At 33.5% G+C, this 16,867-nt stretch overlaps 1 protein-coding gene across 1 annotated transcript; it reads left to right on the top strand.

The window, feature by feature from the left end:
• Positions 1-7,661: 7,661 nt before the first annotated feature.
• LOC134229376 (uncharacterized) lies at positions 7,662-15,668 on the top strand. Its single transcript, XM_062711119.1, has 2 exons — positions 7,662-7,991; positions 8,115-15,668. Exons 1-2 carry the CDS (start codon positions 7,662-7,664, stop codon positions 15,666-15,668), a joined length of 7,884 nt encoding a protein of 2,627 aa, XP_062567103.1.
• The last annotated feature ends 1,199 nt before the right edge of the window (positions 15,669-16,867 follow it).

Raw genomic sequence — 16,867 nt, 5'->3', positions numbered from 1 at the left:
AACGGGTATTTCCTGCGGTTGTCCAAATCCAATTTCTGCGTGACCTATTGCTATCTGTTTTTACCTGTCATAGTATGTTGTTACCTTTTACCAAAATTGTGAAATGTGTGGACCAAGGGTCAGGGGTTCAGGGGTGGTAGTGACACTACTGATTATTGCTGAATATTACTGATTAGTTGTAATACATTTTTTGTTCCCCTACTTTGTCTATGGGTAATAAGTACCATGTAACCAAACTAAACATGCTAACTTGCTAAGTTTATAGTTATGATTAGATATGGTGCCTCTTTCAAAATTGTGAATACCCTGATGTGTATATAGTTTAAAACATGAAGCAGATTCAATTGTTAGAAAATTGTTGCATGATGCTCAGATGACCTATAAGGCCCATGGGCATCTTGTTTATTAAACATGACCTGTGAAAACACATTTCAGAAAGAAATATCATGACACATGATACATGATCTTGATGTTAAAGATTGACGTACTTATCAAAACTTTTAGCTAGTAGATATTTGAGCCAAATATAAGGAACTTTAATCTAAGATGTATCTGTCATAAATTCATTTAAAATTTCATTTGTCTTGTACAGTTGTATAGGTATCAACAACTGAAATTCAATTATTTGATGATCATAAGAAATACATTAGGTTAATGTTTGCAAACAGAAAAAGAAGGAATAAAAATAAAGCTGATTTTTTAGCTGAAACTGTGTTCATGTCCCTTTTAAGATTTGTTTGATTCAGGGGAAAAATATGCTAACAATGTAGTTGTTGAAGTTAGTATTTGTTTACAGTAAAATGAACATCAGTGTCTTTGAAGTGCATATAAGCATTAATGACATATGCAAGGTACCGTACCTATTGTTCATTTTTCTAGATATTCTTAATTCAAGAATATAGTGCCTTCAAATGTTCACAAACAAAAAATCAGCATGCATCACCAAGTTTTTTTAAGATATCATATTATGAAATTTTTTGCATTATTTAAAAAAAATATACAAAAATTAAGAAACATCAATTACATTTTTTTTTTCCATCAAAATTTGTTTAAGAAGGTGTAAAGATCCATATTTAGACATTAAAAGTATTGCACACATGTCCTTCATATGTGCAACATATGAACCTTTTCAGGTCAAGGGAAGAGCACAATAAACTTCAAATGAAATTGCATATGACCTTAATGTTGTCAAAATGTATGTTTGCATGACATTGGATATTATATCTGTGTAAACCATAATATTTACATTTCCAGTGTCTTTGTCCAAGGTAAAATTACCAATTGTAAATATACTTTATTTCCCCATCAATATTTTGGCGCGGTTCCAAAACAACCATGTGCAGGGCGGGGCAAACAGCTAGACAGAAGCAGTGCTTGGAGCATGTAGATCGGCGGAATTAAAGCATGTAAATAAAAGGAATAACTGTCAGATTTTTCAATTTCATGAAGATGATCAATCGATTGGCTTACATGATAATTTTATGCATAAACGCCTTCGTCATTTATGCAAATTATCATGGAAGCCAATTTCTTGATCACTTAATGAAATCGAAAAATAAGACAGTCATTCCTTAAATAATTGTCATACAAAAGCTTTTTCTAACAAGTGAAATATAATACATTCCTTGGAGGGAATTACATGATACAATGATAGGTTAAATTTAGTTAGAAAAAAAGTTAAAAAGAGTAAATTTTTAAAGGAATAAAAATATACAAACTGATTGAGGGGAAAACATCAATTTTCTATAGATATAAAAAAAAAATTAGAAAAGGGACATTACTTATCATTTTAGACTTTTTTTTAGTACATTTTGGTTATTTAATGCATTGAATATTTCATAATCTTGAAGAAAGAGAAAGTAAATTTAAATGAGTATAACAGCATATATGAATGCGGCTTAACATTATATGAACAACAAAATATTTTAAGCATATATAACTTTAAGTCTCACAACATAGCATATGTAGACATGTAGTATTTCCAAGGCTCATTTAGAGTAGAAATTATCAAAATCAATTTTAAGTTTTTTTTCTCAACCCTATAAGATTTTTTTTTTCATTATATTTTAAATTAGTATTTAATATGTACTACATATACCAGTACATGTAAATAAAATAATGCATACTAAATGTTAATGTCTTGTCTAAAAACAATTATTCTTATCTACAAATATATATTCACTAAATAGTAGATATTTATGAAAATGATAATAAGTATGAAATAAAAATTGAAAAGTCTACCCCTGGTATTTCAAATTTTTATCTAATCAAAAAATAAGATTTTTAAACTGCATGTATCAAACTGTCACATGAAAACAGAAATTTTCTTTTCTTTACATCAGATAAATATAGAACAGATACAGAGTAATGCCCCATTTCTTAAAGTAATATACGCCGTATGAATGCCGATTTGTATGTACAACAAAATAATTAAATGATTTGAAACACATGAAGTGTAATGAAAAAATAATATTTTCACAAAATTTAACTATAAAACTCGTTGTAATAACAGAACAATAAAGCAATATCTGCAATCAAGAATTCAGTCTTTTCATGAATATTGATAAAGGAAGTACGTAAACAGTAGGCCTAAATATAGACACGTATGTCCACGGGAAATACAGACAAAGACGTATGTTGCATTTTGACAACGATTATTAATAAAAGGTTAATATGCGTCATAACAGAGTTCATATGGTTGATACTGATTACATATTAAGATAAGTTATATTAATAGTAACACGTCATCCATGTCAAAAGTGAGTGGTATCTCAAAGGGCTTACCTCGTTTTCTTGACGCCACGTGTTTGTTTATCAATCTAAAAGTAGCGACGGCGTCACGTGGTTGCTATATTTAAAAATAGCTACTTGTACATGTTGTATTGTATTTCTCTCCAAGCAGGAATATAAATAATTATAATTTGATAACTTTATAGCATGTTTAATTTTAATGTTGTAATTTACAGTTCATTTGTTACTTTAATTGGTAAACAAAATAAACAAATTTCTAGCCGTATTATAAAATGGCGCATGTTATAGCGTTTATTATTTTAAATAGCTGGTTGGATCATGATCATCAAAAGTTTTGATTTGCTTACAATGATTTTGAAAACATATGTTTTGTAATGTATGCTATATTGAATATTACATGTATGTAGCAATTAGTTGGTTTGATGTTTTTTGATAAAAATGTACTGGACTTCAAATAAACTTGGTGCTAAGTATCAACGATTGAAAATAGCTTTTTCGAACTTTATTGTCACCGGGCGCATTGTGTTTTACAAACACATCTGTTTTTAGCTCACCCGAGCCTTTGGTTCAAGTGAGCTTTTCTGATCACATTTTGTCCGTCGTCCGTCCGTCTGTCTAACAAGCTGTCTGTCTGTCTGTCTGTCTTTCCGTCTGTTAACTTTTCACATTTTCGACTTCTTTTCAAGAACCAATGGGCCAATTTTAACCAAACTTGGTACAAAGCATTCTTGGGTAAAGGGGAGTTTATGTTGTTAAAATGAAGGGCCAAGTCCCTTTACAAGGGGAGATAATTAAGAAAAGGCAAAAATAGGGTGGGGTCACTAAAAAATCTTCTTTACAAGAACCACTGGACCAGGAAAGCTGAAACTTATTTGGAAGCTTCCTTGGGTAGTGTAAATATTAAATTGTTAGAATCATGACCCCTGGGGGTAGGCCACAATAAGGAATCCCAAGTTTTACATAGAAATATATAAAACAAATCTTTAAAAATCTTCTTCTCAAGAACCACTGGGCCAGGAAAGCTGAAACTTATTTGGAAGCATTCTTGGGTTGTGCAGATATTAAATTGTTAAAATCATGACCCCCGGGCGTAGGGCGGGACCACAATAAGGAATCCAAGTTTTACCTAGAAATATATAGAACAAATCTTTAAAAATCTTCTTCTCAAGAACCACTGGGCCAGGATAGCTGAAACTTATGTGGAAGCATCCTTGGGTAGTGTAGATATTAAATTGTTAAAATCATGACCCCCGGGGGCAGGGCGGGGCCACAATAGGAAATCCAAGTTTTACATAGAAATATATAGAACAAATACTTAAAAATCTTCTTCTCAAGAACCACTGGGCCTCAAAAGCTGAAACTTATATGGAAGCATCCTTGGGTAGTGTAGATATTAAATTGTTAAAATCATGACCCCTGGGAGTAGGGCGGGGCCTCAATAAGGAATCCAAGTTTTACCTAGAAATATATAGAACAAATATTTAAAAATCTTCCTCTCAAGAACCACTGGGCCAGGAAAGCTGAAACTTATGTTGAAGTATCCTTGGGTAGTGTAGTTATTAAATTTATAAAATCATGACCCCCGGGGGTAGGGTGAGGCCTCAATAGGGAATCCAAGTTTTACCTAGAAATATATAGAACAAATCTTTAAAAGTCTTCATCTCAAGAACCACTGGGCCAGGAAAGGTGAACCTTATGTGGTATCATCCTTGGGTTTATATGTAAGTATAGCAAGAGGGGGGATCTTGTAAAGAACGGTATCATCAAAGTTATTAAGGTGAGCGATGTTCCATGGGCCTCTTGTTTTTTTATATAAATGAATTTTATATCAAAAGTTTGGAACAATCCTTATTTGTAGACACCTGCAGGAAATTAGAAAAATGGACATGAAAAGGAAACAACCTGTAGTTTGAATCTTTGTAGACCTTTTTCATACAAAGAGTTTGCCAATAATGCATATGCATATATTTTGTAATTTTTTTTTCAAATCTTTGCTTAATAAGGAAAGATGATTTTCGCAACTGTTTTATATAAATCCTGTTGTTTTCTTTTTCAGGTTAACTGCTTGTGAAGATACAGTGGAATCTAGTGAAGTGTGAAGGCAATTTTGAATTCAGCATTTGAAATTTTGTGTTCAATAAATAGGCCTGATTAAAACTGGTGCGTTTATACATTCATTAAAAAATGAAGTATTGAAAGTTCTTTTTATTTACATTAATAAATCACCCTGTCTGTCTGTCTGTCATTCCAAGAAAAAATTTTTTTAATTGATGCAATATATGGGCTGTCCCTGTATCTGTCCTAAGCATGTCTGGAGTTATGAGAGAGTTTGATATTTTTAACTTTTACGCGTACATGTACAGTAGTTGTCTATATATTTTGACATACATGTGCGTCTTTTGTACAAGTCTTTATTTTAGATTTTTATGACATATAACATATACATGTACACCACAGTGTCTCTGTTTCAACTATTTTGAAGTTTTTTGACTTCAGTCTAATTGTAGTTAGTAAACAAACTTGAGTAAAATAAATGCTCTTGAAATTTAATATCCTAAATAATGTGTAACAATCAGTTTTCACACATTAACTGAGTAAATTTTTTATTAAAGTTTTGACTTACATGTAGATGCCATTCTATAAGCTATAAGAACATGTAAAAATCATGTCATCACTAAAATTGATGACTTTATATGCAAGAAATGTAGGTCATTCCCCTGCAAGACATACCTATACACTTACACTGTTTAGAATCTCAACTGCTCTTTTTTCACTTTTATCAGTGGTAAACTCCTTTAATGGAAGAAGAACTAAATTTGTGTATATACATCAGAACAAGCTTAAGGGTACTATTAATGAGCATTCACTCTCAGATTTCTTTTTATACCTACGCAAACAAAGTTTGGGGAAGTATGTAGGAATCACCTTGTCTGTATATTTTATGGAGGAACATTAGAGTTTATTACTTTACACACAGATTGTTGATGTACTAAGGGTAGCCATAACCTTGACCAAAGGTTATTTGGCAAGTTCAAGGTCACCATAATTTATGCCCTGTCCATATATTTTATATTAATAAACTTGGTGAGTTCCTATTTTACACAAAAATTGCTTATGACCTGGGATGTGTCTTGACTTTGACCCAAGGTCATTTGGGCAAGTTCAAGGTAAGGTCACTGGTAAAAGAAGTTTAAATTCAATCCTGGTTTTATGTCCTGTCCATATGTTTCTCATTGATTAACTTGGTAAGTTCCTATTTTACACAAAGATTGCTTATGACCTTAGATGTGTCTTGACCTTGACCCAAGGTCATTTGGGCAAGTTCAAGGTCACTGGAAAAAAGAAGTTTAAAATCATTCTTGGTCCATATCTTTCTTGTGGATAAATTTGGTGATTCCTGTTTTAAAGATTGCTTATGATCTGAAGATATGTCATGACCTTGGCCTAAGGTAAATAAGGCAAGGCCACTGAAAGAAAAGGTGCATAATTTGTGTCCTCTGTATATTCCTAGTATTGATTTTTTTCGGTGTTCCTACTTTACATAAAGACTTCTAAGTTCTTTTGCCATGGGGGTGTTTCATGACCTTGAATTAAGGTTATTTGGGTAAGTTCAAGGTCACTGAAAAAAAGTGCATTATATGTGGTTGGTGCATACTTATTGTATTAGTTTTTTTAAATTAGTCTTTCATAAGATATAAAAAGTCATTACATTTTTACGCAGAATGTTTCAGCAAATTGTGAACACCTTTCACATCCATTAAACATTTCTGATTTGGTACCTTTTCTGAAAACTCAGTGAGAGTATTTATCCCTTTAGGCCAGTTCTAGTAATTTTTTTTATCAAACTTGATAAGGACTTGTGGAGCATTTCTTAGAAGCTTGTAACAGGTTCAGAGATTGTTAATGACTGTAAGGTCTGTCATTACCTTTAACATTTAGATAAAAGGACACTGACAATGTTTTTAGTATCCTTGTCGGGGATATAACTATGTGATATTGAATTGTTATGGATGGAATTTAACATGACCTTGTCTTAATGACTTTACAGCAAGTTAAAGGTTACTGCAAAAGTGCATGAAAGTATTGTTTGGGTTATAACTTTGTATATGAGAATGACTAGCTCATACTTTGTACAAAACCAACCATATTTTTGACTGTTAATCATTATGGCATATTCAAGTTCACTTGCAGAAAATGTATAGAATCTTGCCCCGACCAGAAATTTGTAATGGAGAATTATTAGAAGCTCATATTCTGTAGAAAGCTCATAGTCTGTAGAAAGATTTGATGGCGAAAATTTTAATGGGTATTTTAAAGTAGAAATGCAATGGGGATATTTTTAAGGGACAAAATAACTTAAAAAGTTAACATTGTAAGATATTATTTTGCCCAGTATTTAAAAAACTGTTTACTTTACTTATGCACATTGGTAAACTAAAAAGAAAAGAAAAAGAAAAATACCCAGATAAATACTAGTATTATTGAGATATGATAGATAATAATTTTCTCTATTATCATCACATTTTAGTTTAGGTTAAAGTTATTTCCTTTTTATTATTGTTTATTATTGCTACATAGAAAGGGTATATATGATAATTTTTTTCTGATATTGACCTTTGACTGCACTATTTTTAATTCTACATTTACTTTATCCAGTAAACTTGTACAACAATACCAATATTTTAATTTTCCCGTTTTCTAAATGATATTAGTCTCCCTATTACACATTGGACTTACTTTCCTCATTTAATTCTGTAAAGTCTGAATTTCAGGCAGAATGTTTGAAATTTCAAGGTTGTCAGTATGTTTTCTAATACAAAGAAAAGGTGTTTTGACATTTTTTTCTGGTAAAATTTTGATTATTGAAATGAAATAATAATTTTTATTTGTATTTTCATATTTTTCAGAACATGCCACGTAAAGCCAAGAAATCATCTGAAAGAAAGGCATCAGAGCAGCGACTCAGGATGCAGCAGAGACGAAATCAGGCCACTGGACAGAGCGTCATCTCTTTAAAATGTCCTGAAGAGAGCGTCACCTCTTTAAAATGTCCTGAAGAGAGCGTCACCTCTTTAAAATGTCCTGAAGAGAGCGTCACCTCTTTAAAATGTCCTGAAGAGAGCGTCACCTCTTTAAAATGTCCTAAAGAGAGCAACACCTCTTTAAACTGTCCTGAAGAGAGCAACACCTCTTTAAACTGTCCTGAAGAGAGCAACACCTCTATAAAATGTCCTGAGAGCGTCACCTCATTAAACTGTCCAAATCAAATAGAGAAAACAAATGAAAATGAAACAAATATGTTGAAAAGAAACAGAAAGGAAAAAGAAAACATTAACAAAACTGCAAGATCTCCATCATCTAAGATGCGCAAGGTTGATAGAAAAGAAAACTATTTCAACTTAGGAACAGAAATTAAACTGCCAGTAGTTCAAGGTAGCTTTCACCAAGGAGATTCCAGGTTTGGAAGAAATAGTGGAAAGCAATGCGTTGCTAATAGTTTGTCAGCAGTTGCTCACAGCAAATTGAAAGATGTAGATAAGTGGGATCAGGCATATCTGGACAATGTCTTAATTGAAGGAAATGAGATCTATACTTGGATTCATGGAACAAATGACTTGTTGTTGATGTCAGATCTACCGGAAATGATTGAGATATCAGGGAAAATGATGCACATTAGAAAAAAAGACTCGATCTCAGCAACAATTGATAGTAATGGGACCATTGATTTTAGTGCATTTGGTAACTGTCTACCACTAGATTTGGCAATACAAGAATCACTCATGAACTCGGATGGTTGTTTCATATGTGCCATTAATCAAACTTTTATGGTGATCAAGTACAAACATGATCTCTATTTGTTTGATTCTCACTCAAGAAATTCATTTGGTTTAGTTGATGGGAATGGAAAAAGTTTACTAATGCAATTAGAGAACTTGGATCATTTATATGATTATTGCTGTAATTTAGTGCAGGGAGTAGATCAGACTAATCAATGGTTTGAAGTCACTGGTATTAGAATAACAACCGAGGAAATTTCATCAACTGAGAATGTTTTGCACAGTTTCAATGCAATGGAGGATGACTTGATGCAAAATAATGTTAATTATTCATCTGGACAAGAGTCAGAAAATGTACTTATGCCAGGAAGAGAGTCTTATGTTCCTAGGAGTGATATCTCAAAACATGAATCATTAGTCACTAAAGATGTCTCAAAAAGTGAAGATACGATCCAAAACCATTTGAGTATTCCGGCTTGTGAATTAAAAATTCAAGATGACACGAGTAGTTCACTACTGCAGTGTTCTTCAGACATAGAAATTGTATCAGAAAATGAAGAATGCATGAGTTACAATTTCATACCTCTTACAATTGCAACCAAAAGAGAATTATGCAATGTGCTGCACATTTCTTCTAAACAAGTATGTAAGAAACAGTCTGACGTTGTTTACAATATGGGACCTCCAAAAGATACGAAGTCGATTGAAGAAGATGGTAATTGTCTGTTCAGAGCAATCTCATATGCAGTATCAAATAGACAGCAGTATTACCACAAGGTTAGAGGGGCTGTTGTTAACCACATCAAGAAGACAGATGCTTTGAAATCATTTTTACGACCTGAGTATCAGTCTGTTGAGGAGTACATCCGAATGTCCAAAATGGAGAATGATAAAACATGGGGAACAGAGCTTGAAATTTTAGCTGCTGCAGATCTCCTAAAGACAGATATATTTACCTTTCTAAATGGATCTTGGATCAAATACTCATCTTCTCAGATATGTTCAAACAATAAAGTTAAAGGTGAATCGATTTACCTAAAACATACAGGTAATTCCAATCATTATGAATGTGTGACATTTGTAAATGAAAAAGACCATTTGCAAGCAAAAAGGAACATGCAAAGTAAGAACTCGAAAACAAGGGGAAGAAAACGTAATGCCAAAAGTGGAAAGCAAATAAATGCTCCTCTAACAAAGGTATTAAAAACAGACAGTTTGGACTGTAACCAAAAACCCTGCATGCAATCATCAAAGGATGTAAAAGAGAAGGAAAGGTACAAAACATGCAAGGAATTCAGGGAAAAAAAGAAAGAAAATTCAAAACAAAAATATGAAACAGATCCTCAACATAGAGAAAAAGTTCTAAAACGCATGAAGAATTATTATGAAAATGACGGCGAATACAGGGAAACGAAAAAGAATGCAAACAAAGTAAAGTATGAAGTCGACTATGAATTCAGAGAAAGAGTTAAGTCTGCAAGCAAAGAGAAGTATGAAAAAGACGACGATTTCAGAGAAAAAATGAAGAATGCAAGTAAAGAGAAGTATGAAAAAGACGACGATTTCAGAGAAAAAATGAAGAATGCAAGTATAGAGAAGTATGAAAAAGACGACGATTTCAGAGAAAAGGTGAAGAAAGCAAGTATAGAGAAGTATGAAAAAGACGATGATTTCAGAGAATCTGTCAAAAAGTTCAGTATGAATAAGTATGAAAATGATATCAATTTTAGAGAGACAATCAAGGAAACAAACAAACGTAAATATGACCAAATCGAAGAACACAGAAATAAGATAAAAAGTCAAGTGAAATTTAGACGGGACGTACTGAAAAAAGAATGTGAAAATATTGAAAATGTCATTGAGAAATTCAAATCAGACGTGAAAAATGGACCAGAATATGTTTGTTCATGTTGCTTCAGATTGTTATTTGAAAATCAGATAATCTTTTGTGATAAGGAGAAATACGACAGCATGTTACTTGAAACATGTATTTCGGAGAAATATCTGCACAAATGTGACAAAGACTGTTCTTCAGGCTGCTCATTTGCAGGAACAAGTAGGACAAACCTCTGGATTTGTTATACATGCCACAGAAAGTTATTAAAAGGAGATGTGCCCTGTATGTCATTTGCAAACAATACTGAGTTAGAAAAAGTACCTGAAGTGCTTGAATGTCTTAATTCGTTAGAACAACATCTGATTGCACTGAATATACCTTTCATGAAAATTCTTGGTTTGCCAAAAGGAGGACAGAAAGGTGTACATGGCCCTGTTGTTTGTGTGCCTTCTGATCTGAGAAAAGTAACCTCTATTTTGCCAAGATCAGAGGATGAAAATTTGTTGCTGAAAGTTAAATTAAAGAGAAAGTTGAAATACAAGGGATATGAAGAATATCAGTTTGTAAATTCCAAACATTTGGAGGAAGCACTACTGTTCTTAAAAGAAAACAATGTGTGGTACTCTGATGTCAATATAAATGAAAATTGGCTAAATCCAATTCCTGAAGAAAATGAATTGGAGAATGTTGATTGTAATGATGAAACATCAAATTCAGAAATGTTGACAAACAGATCTGACAATGCTTTAGAGAACAATGAAGATTGCACTGTAAAATGTACAGAAAATGAAGCAGAATCATTTCTAGATGAAAACTTGCGAGGCATTCAGTTAGACACTTGTTTACAACCAGCTGACATTGGACAAGAAGTATTGGATTTATGCTTTGACCAAGTGTTTGAAATTTCACCTGCAGAGGGGAACAATCCAGTTTCGGTTCTAAAAGCAGACGGAATTGAAGCAAAAACATTCCCAGTTCATTTTCCGAGTGGAAAAAACACTTATGCAGAAGAACGAAATGAAAAGTTAACTCTTGGAAGATACTTTAATCTTCGACTGATGAGTGTTGAGAACAGATTTGCTAGAGATACATCCTATTTATTCTTTAGTCAGTATTTATCGGAATTAGAAAGAGTTATTTCAAATGTTCAAATATCATTGAGAAAAGAATCTGCGTTTTCTGCTGATGGGACTAAAATTACCGGAGAAATGCTGTGTGACAAGAATGTTTTAAAGAACCTCTTTAAAAAGGATGAAGCAATCAAATTTTTAAAACCAGTCCGCGGAACACCACCATATTGGCAAGCTGCACAAAAAGATATCTTTGCAATGATACGTCAATTGGGTATACCTCATTTTTTTTGCTCATTTTCGTCTGCAGATTTTAGATGGACAGAAGTTGTAGAAACTATTCTTAAACAGCAGGGAGATACACGGAAGTTTGAAAACCTCTCATGGAATGATAAATGCAAAATTCTCCGTAGTAATCCAGTTACTGCAGCTAGAATGTTTGACCACAGATTTCACACATTTCTCAAAAATGTAATCATGTCAGACGCTGAACCGATTGGAAAAGTCATTGATTATTTCTACAGAATTGAATTTCAACAAAGGGGCTCTCCACATACACACTGTTTATTTTGGATAGAAGGTGCTCCGAAATTTGGACAAGACCCTGATACTGAAGTTGTGGAGTTTATTGATAGATATGTAACATGTGAAGTTCCAGATGAACAAGAGGATACAGAGGTACACGACATTGTAATGGCTGTACAGCAACACAGTAAAAACCATTCCAAGTCATGCAAAAAGAAAGGAACAGTTTGTAGATTTAATTTTCCGAGACCACCTTCCCAGAGAACATTCATTTCTAAACCTCATGAACCTAGTTCAACCGACAGAAATGAAGATCAAGTGGCAAAGGAAAGACTATCACTTCTTTGGGACACTTTAAAAGACAATGAAAATATTACAATGTCAAACTTACTTCAGAAATCCGGACTGACACAAGAAGAGTTTGAACTATGCTTTAGCTACATTACAAAGAGAAATACCGTTGTTTTGAAAAGAGAACCCAATGAAGTTTTTACAAATCAATACAACAAACATCTTTTGAAGGCCTGGAATGCAAATATGGACATCCAGTACATTTTAGATGCATTTTCCTGTGTTGTTTACATCATAAGTTATATAAGTAAAGCTGAACGAGAATTGGGATTACTACTGCAACATACAAAGAATGAGGCTATTGAAGGAAATCTACACGCCCAGGAGGCAATGAAAAAAGTTGGTACTGCTTACATGCACCACAGAGAGATAAGTGCTCAGGAGGCTGTTTATAGAGTGACTGGATTAAGGTTGAGAGAATGTTCAAGGAAGGTGGAATTTGTACCAGTTGGAGAAAATCCTTGTAGAATGAGCATTCCTTTGAAAGATGTCAGAAGACAGACAGACTCTAAGATAAAAAAGCAGAAAGATTCTACTGAAATACCACATAGTGCAAATGACGAATCTGATATATGGCTGAAAAATATTGTTGACAGATATGAAGGAAGACCAAACATTGACATGTTTCAGAAAATGTGCCTGGCATCATTTTGTTCTGAATTCGCTGTTTTAGCCGAATCACAATTGCCAAAGAAATTAAATGAAGAAACAACATTCAAACTTTCAAACAATTTAGGTTACATTAGAAAAAGGACAAAAACAAAACCAGCAATTATCAGATTTCCGAGATTTTCTGTAGAGGCTGCAAGTGAAAAGTACTATCAAAGTATCTTGCAACTGTTTCTGCCATACAGAGATAAATGTCAACTTAAGCCCGCAATGTTCGAAACGTACGAGACTTTCTATGAAACAGGGTATATCAAGTATTCTGGAGAGAAAACGTTACTGTCAGTGAAACACATTGTGGATAGCAATATGTCGGAATTCGTTAAAGATGGGGAAAACTTAGAAGAAGCAGAAAAAGTCTTTGAAGCACAGGGTTCTCAAGAGGATGCATGGTGTGAACTGTGTCCAGAAACAGAACAGATTAGAATAGAATGCATGGAGGATAGACAAACTGTCATGGTAGAAGATGAAGACATTTTAGAGAAATCAGTGCCTGATTTAAGTACAGACAATCAAGAAGCTACAGGAACAAATCAACTGTGTTCGTCTTTGCCAGAGAAAAGTGAAGTTACGCCTCTTCTTCAATCACTAAATTCAAAGCAACGAGAAGTGTTTTACAAAGTAAGAGACTGGTGTCTTAAGAAAAAGAATGGCCAAAATCCAGATCCTTTTCATTTGTTTGTAACGGGTGGAGCTGGCACAGGCAAAAGTCATCTAATAAGATGTATTTTCTATGAAGCCTCACGATTATTAGCACCTCTTTCAGAGAATCCCGATGATCTAACTGTTCTGTTGACTGCCCCAACTGGTACAGCAGCATTTAACATCCATGGAATGACAATACACAGTGCACTTGGTATATTCAAATCTCTATCACTTGACCATGCATTGCTAAGTGAAGACAAAATAAACAGTTTGCGATCAAAGTTGGAAAACCTTCAGATTCTCATCATTGATGAAATTTCAATGGTCAACAAAAGGCTCTTGTTTTTTGTTCATGAAAGACTACGTCAGGTTAAAAAGATGCCAGAAAATTGCGCGTTTGGAGGTGTTTCAGTAATTGCAGTTGGTGATTTTTATCAGCTACCTCCTGTGAGAACAAAACGCGCAGATAAATTGTACGTGAATGACCCCGCAAATCCAATGAATCAGTTATGGATTGAGTTATTTTCAATCGTTGAATTAGACGAAATAATGCGTCAAAAAGAAGATGGCTCTTTTGCATTACTTTTAAACAGATTGCGTGTGAAAAAAGGCAATGAGACATTGTCTGAATCAGATAGAGAGACATTACAACAATGCATAAGAGAGGGTCCTATGGAAGCTTTGCACATCTTTTCAACAAATGAGGAGATCAATGCATATAACAATGAAATGATATTAAAGACATGTCCTGAACCAAAATTGATAGAGGCAGAGGACTTTGACAAAAAGAAAGCTTCTGGAAAACTCTTGAAGAGAGACATTCACTTTACCAAATCTGACATCTGCCTTAGATCTTCTCTTCTATTGGCGGAGGGAGCAAGAGTGATGTTAATAAGAAATGAGGATGTTCATGATGGGCTTGTAAATGGAGTAATGGGTACAATTGCGCATATTGGAAAACAGTCAGGTTCATCACTGCCAGATGTTATTTACATTCATTTTGATAATGAAAATGTGGGCAAGAATGCAAAATTGCAAAAAGTGATAAATAAAAAAAGATGTGTGGGACTGCATCCTTCGACAGAAGATATTCCAATGAAAAATGGTGTTAGAAAACAATATCCTTTGCAATTGGCTTGGGCCTGTACTGTCCACAAAGTTCAGGGTTTAACAGTTAAAGAATGTGTCGTTGATTTGAACAAATGTTTTGCGCCTGGCCAAGCTTATGTTGCCCTAAGTAGAGTCACATCAATAAATGGACTTTACATTAATGACATGGATGTAAGAAAGTTTGACAAGAAGATACGCTGTGATCCTGATATTGAAGGTGGCATTTCATTAATGGCCAAGTATTTACCAACCAAGGAAAAGCAAAAGACTGATTGTATCAAAATATTATATCACAATATTCAAGGATTATTGCAACATGAAGAAGACCTTAAACACAGCGAAGACCTCAAAAATGCAGATTTTGTTTGTTTGACAGAAACGTGGTTTGATTCTAAATCAAACTTCACAGATATCGGAGGGTTTCAATCAAGTCATGTAACAAGATGCTCAGCTTTTGATAACAGTTGCCCTTTATTTAAGGAGTTTTCTGAAATGCAACACGGGGGCGTAAGTGTGTACTACAGATTAGGAATTGGATACGATGAAATAAAACAAATTTCTAAAAATCTGGAGTGTGTAGTGTTTAGAATAACCAGTTCAAACACTTTAGTGGCTGTCGTATATAGACCACAGAAATACCTGATAGAAAAATTCATTGAAACTTTCAGTTCCTTCTTAAATGTCTTGGAAACTATGTCAGATAGACTTGTTATTATTGGTGATTTCAATCAAGACATTGTGAAAGGTCAGACAACTGTTTTCAATTTGATGACATCAAGAGGATTCAAACAATATGTTCAAGACCCAACGACTGAAAATGGGACAGTCATAGATCATGTCTATGCAAGAGGCTGTCCCTATGTAGACGTGTCAGTGATGCCAACATACTACAGCTATCATGAAGCAATTGTAGTTCACCTCAGCTTTCAATCATGAATTCTTACTACATCTTAAATCAGTTTCTAGATTTCTTAACTATTTATTCAAAGGATGCAGACAGATATGAGTTACAGAAAACAAACGAACGGATATCGGACATTGGCAGTGTATAAAACTTCAATGCCAAAGAAATTGTATAGATAAAATGTACATATCAGACAAGTAATGAGCTTTTTTATATCGTTCGATTTTCAAAGGGCAAGCATTCTATAAGGAGTGAGAGTGTGGAGTATATGAGAATATTTTAAAAAGTTTTGATAGACAAATTGAAAGACTGCAAATATAAATATAAATGTTGAAAGACAAAAGAGATGTAAAAAGAGCTGAATTTGACCTGTTTTTAAATCGCCTTTGACATTCACCTGAATTTAAAGCCCAAAGCTAGGTTAAAGACTCAATTTTTATTTGTCCCATGTCTGTATTATTCAATGTTTTAAAAAAAGTGCCTAAGGTCCCTTAAGACATAAGTGAAGATTTCATGTCTCTGCGGTTTACTGTTTTGGAGCAGTAGCAATAACAAGGTTTTTTCCACAAAGGTCAATAACTTATATTAGGGTCAATCTTGCGGGACAAGAATGAAATAGTTTTAAGAGTACATACTCAAGATGCAAATATAGATTGTATATGTTAAAAAATGAAAAAAGATGAAAAAAGCTTAATTTCTCATTTTTGAAAGACCTTGACCTTTGACCTTTACATTAATTTTAAGATCAAAGGTCAATAAATATTATGCAGCTGGTCTTATGTCTCTACGACTTCTCGTTTTGAGAATTTTTAATTTTTTGTAAAATTCAAAAAGTTTCAGGGGCTATAACTCATTGAAGGGTACACCGAATACTTTTGCAATAAAAGATTGCAGAGTCCCCTCAAGGAGTCAGAGACATTAGTTAAGGTTTCATGTCTGTGCGCTTTACGCTTTTGGAGTAATAGTGATAACAAAGTTTTTTGCACAAAGGGTGATAACTTTTGATGGGGTCAATCTTCAGGGACAAGTATGAAATATTTGAAATAGTTTTAAGATGTCATTATAAAGATGCAGAGACATCATGTATAGGTTGAAAGACCAAAAAAATGTTAAAAATGCTTAATTTCTAATTTTTGGAATGACCTTGATCTTTGACCTTTGCATAAATTTTAAGATCAAAGGTCAATGAATCTTATGCAGTTAGTCCCATGTCTCTATCACTTCTCGTTTT

The sequence above is a fragment of the Saccostrea cucullata genome, unplaced genomic scaffold (assembly GCF_032062105.1).
Source record: "Saccostrea cucullata isolate Sc308-1 unplaced genomic scaffold, CSIRO_AGI_Scuc_v1 ctg3946, whole genome shotgun sequence".
In the NCBI taxonomy this organism is placed as follows: domain Eukaryota; kingdom Metazoa; phylum Mollusca; class Bivalvia; order Ostreida; family Ostreidae; genus Saccostrea; species Saccostrea cuccullata.
This window is presented reverse-complemented; position numbering and strand designations above follow the sequence as displayed.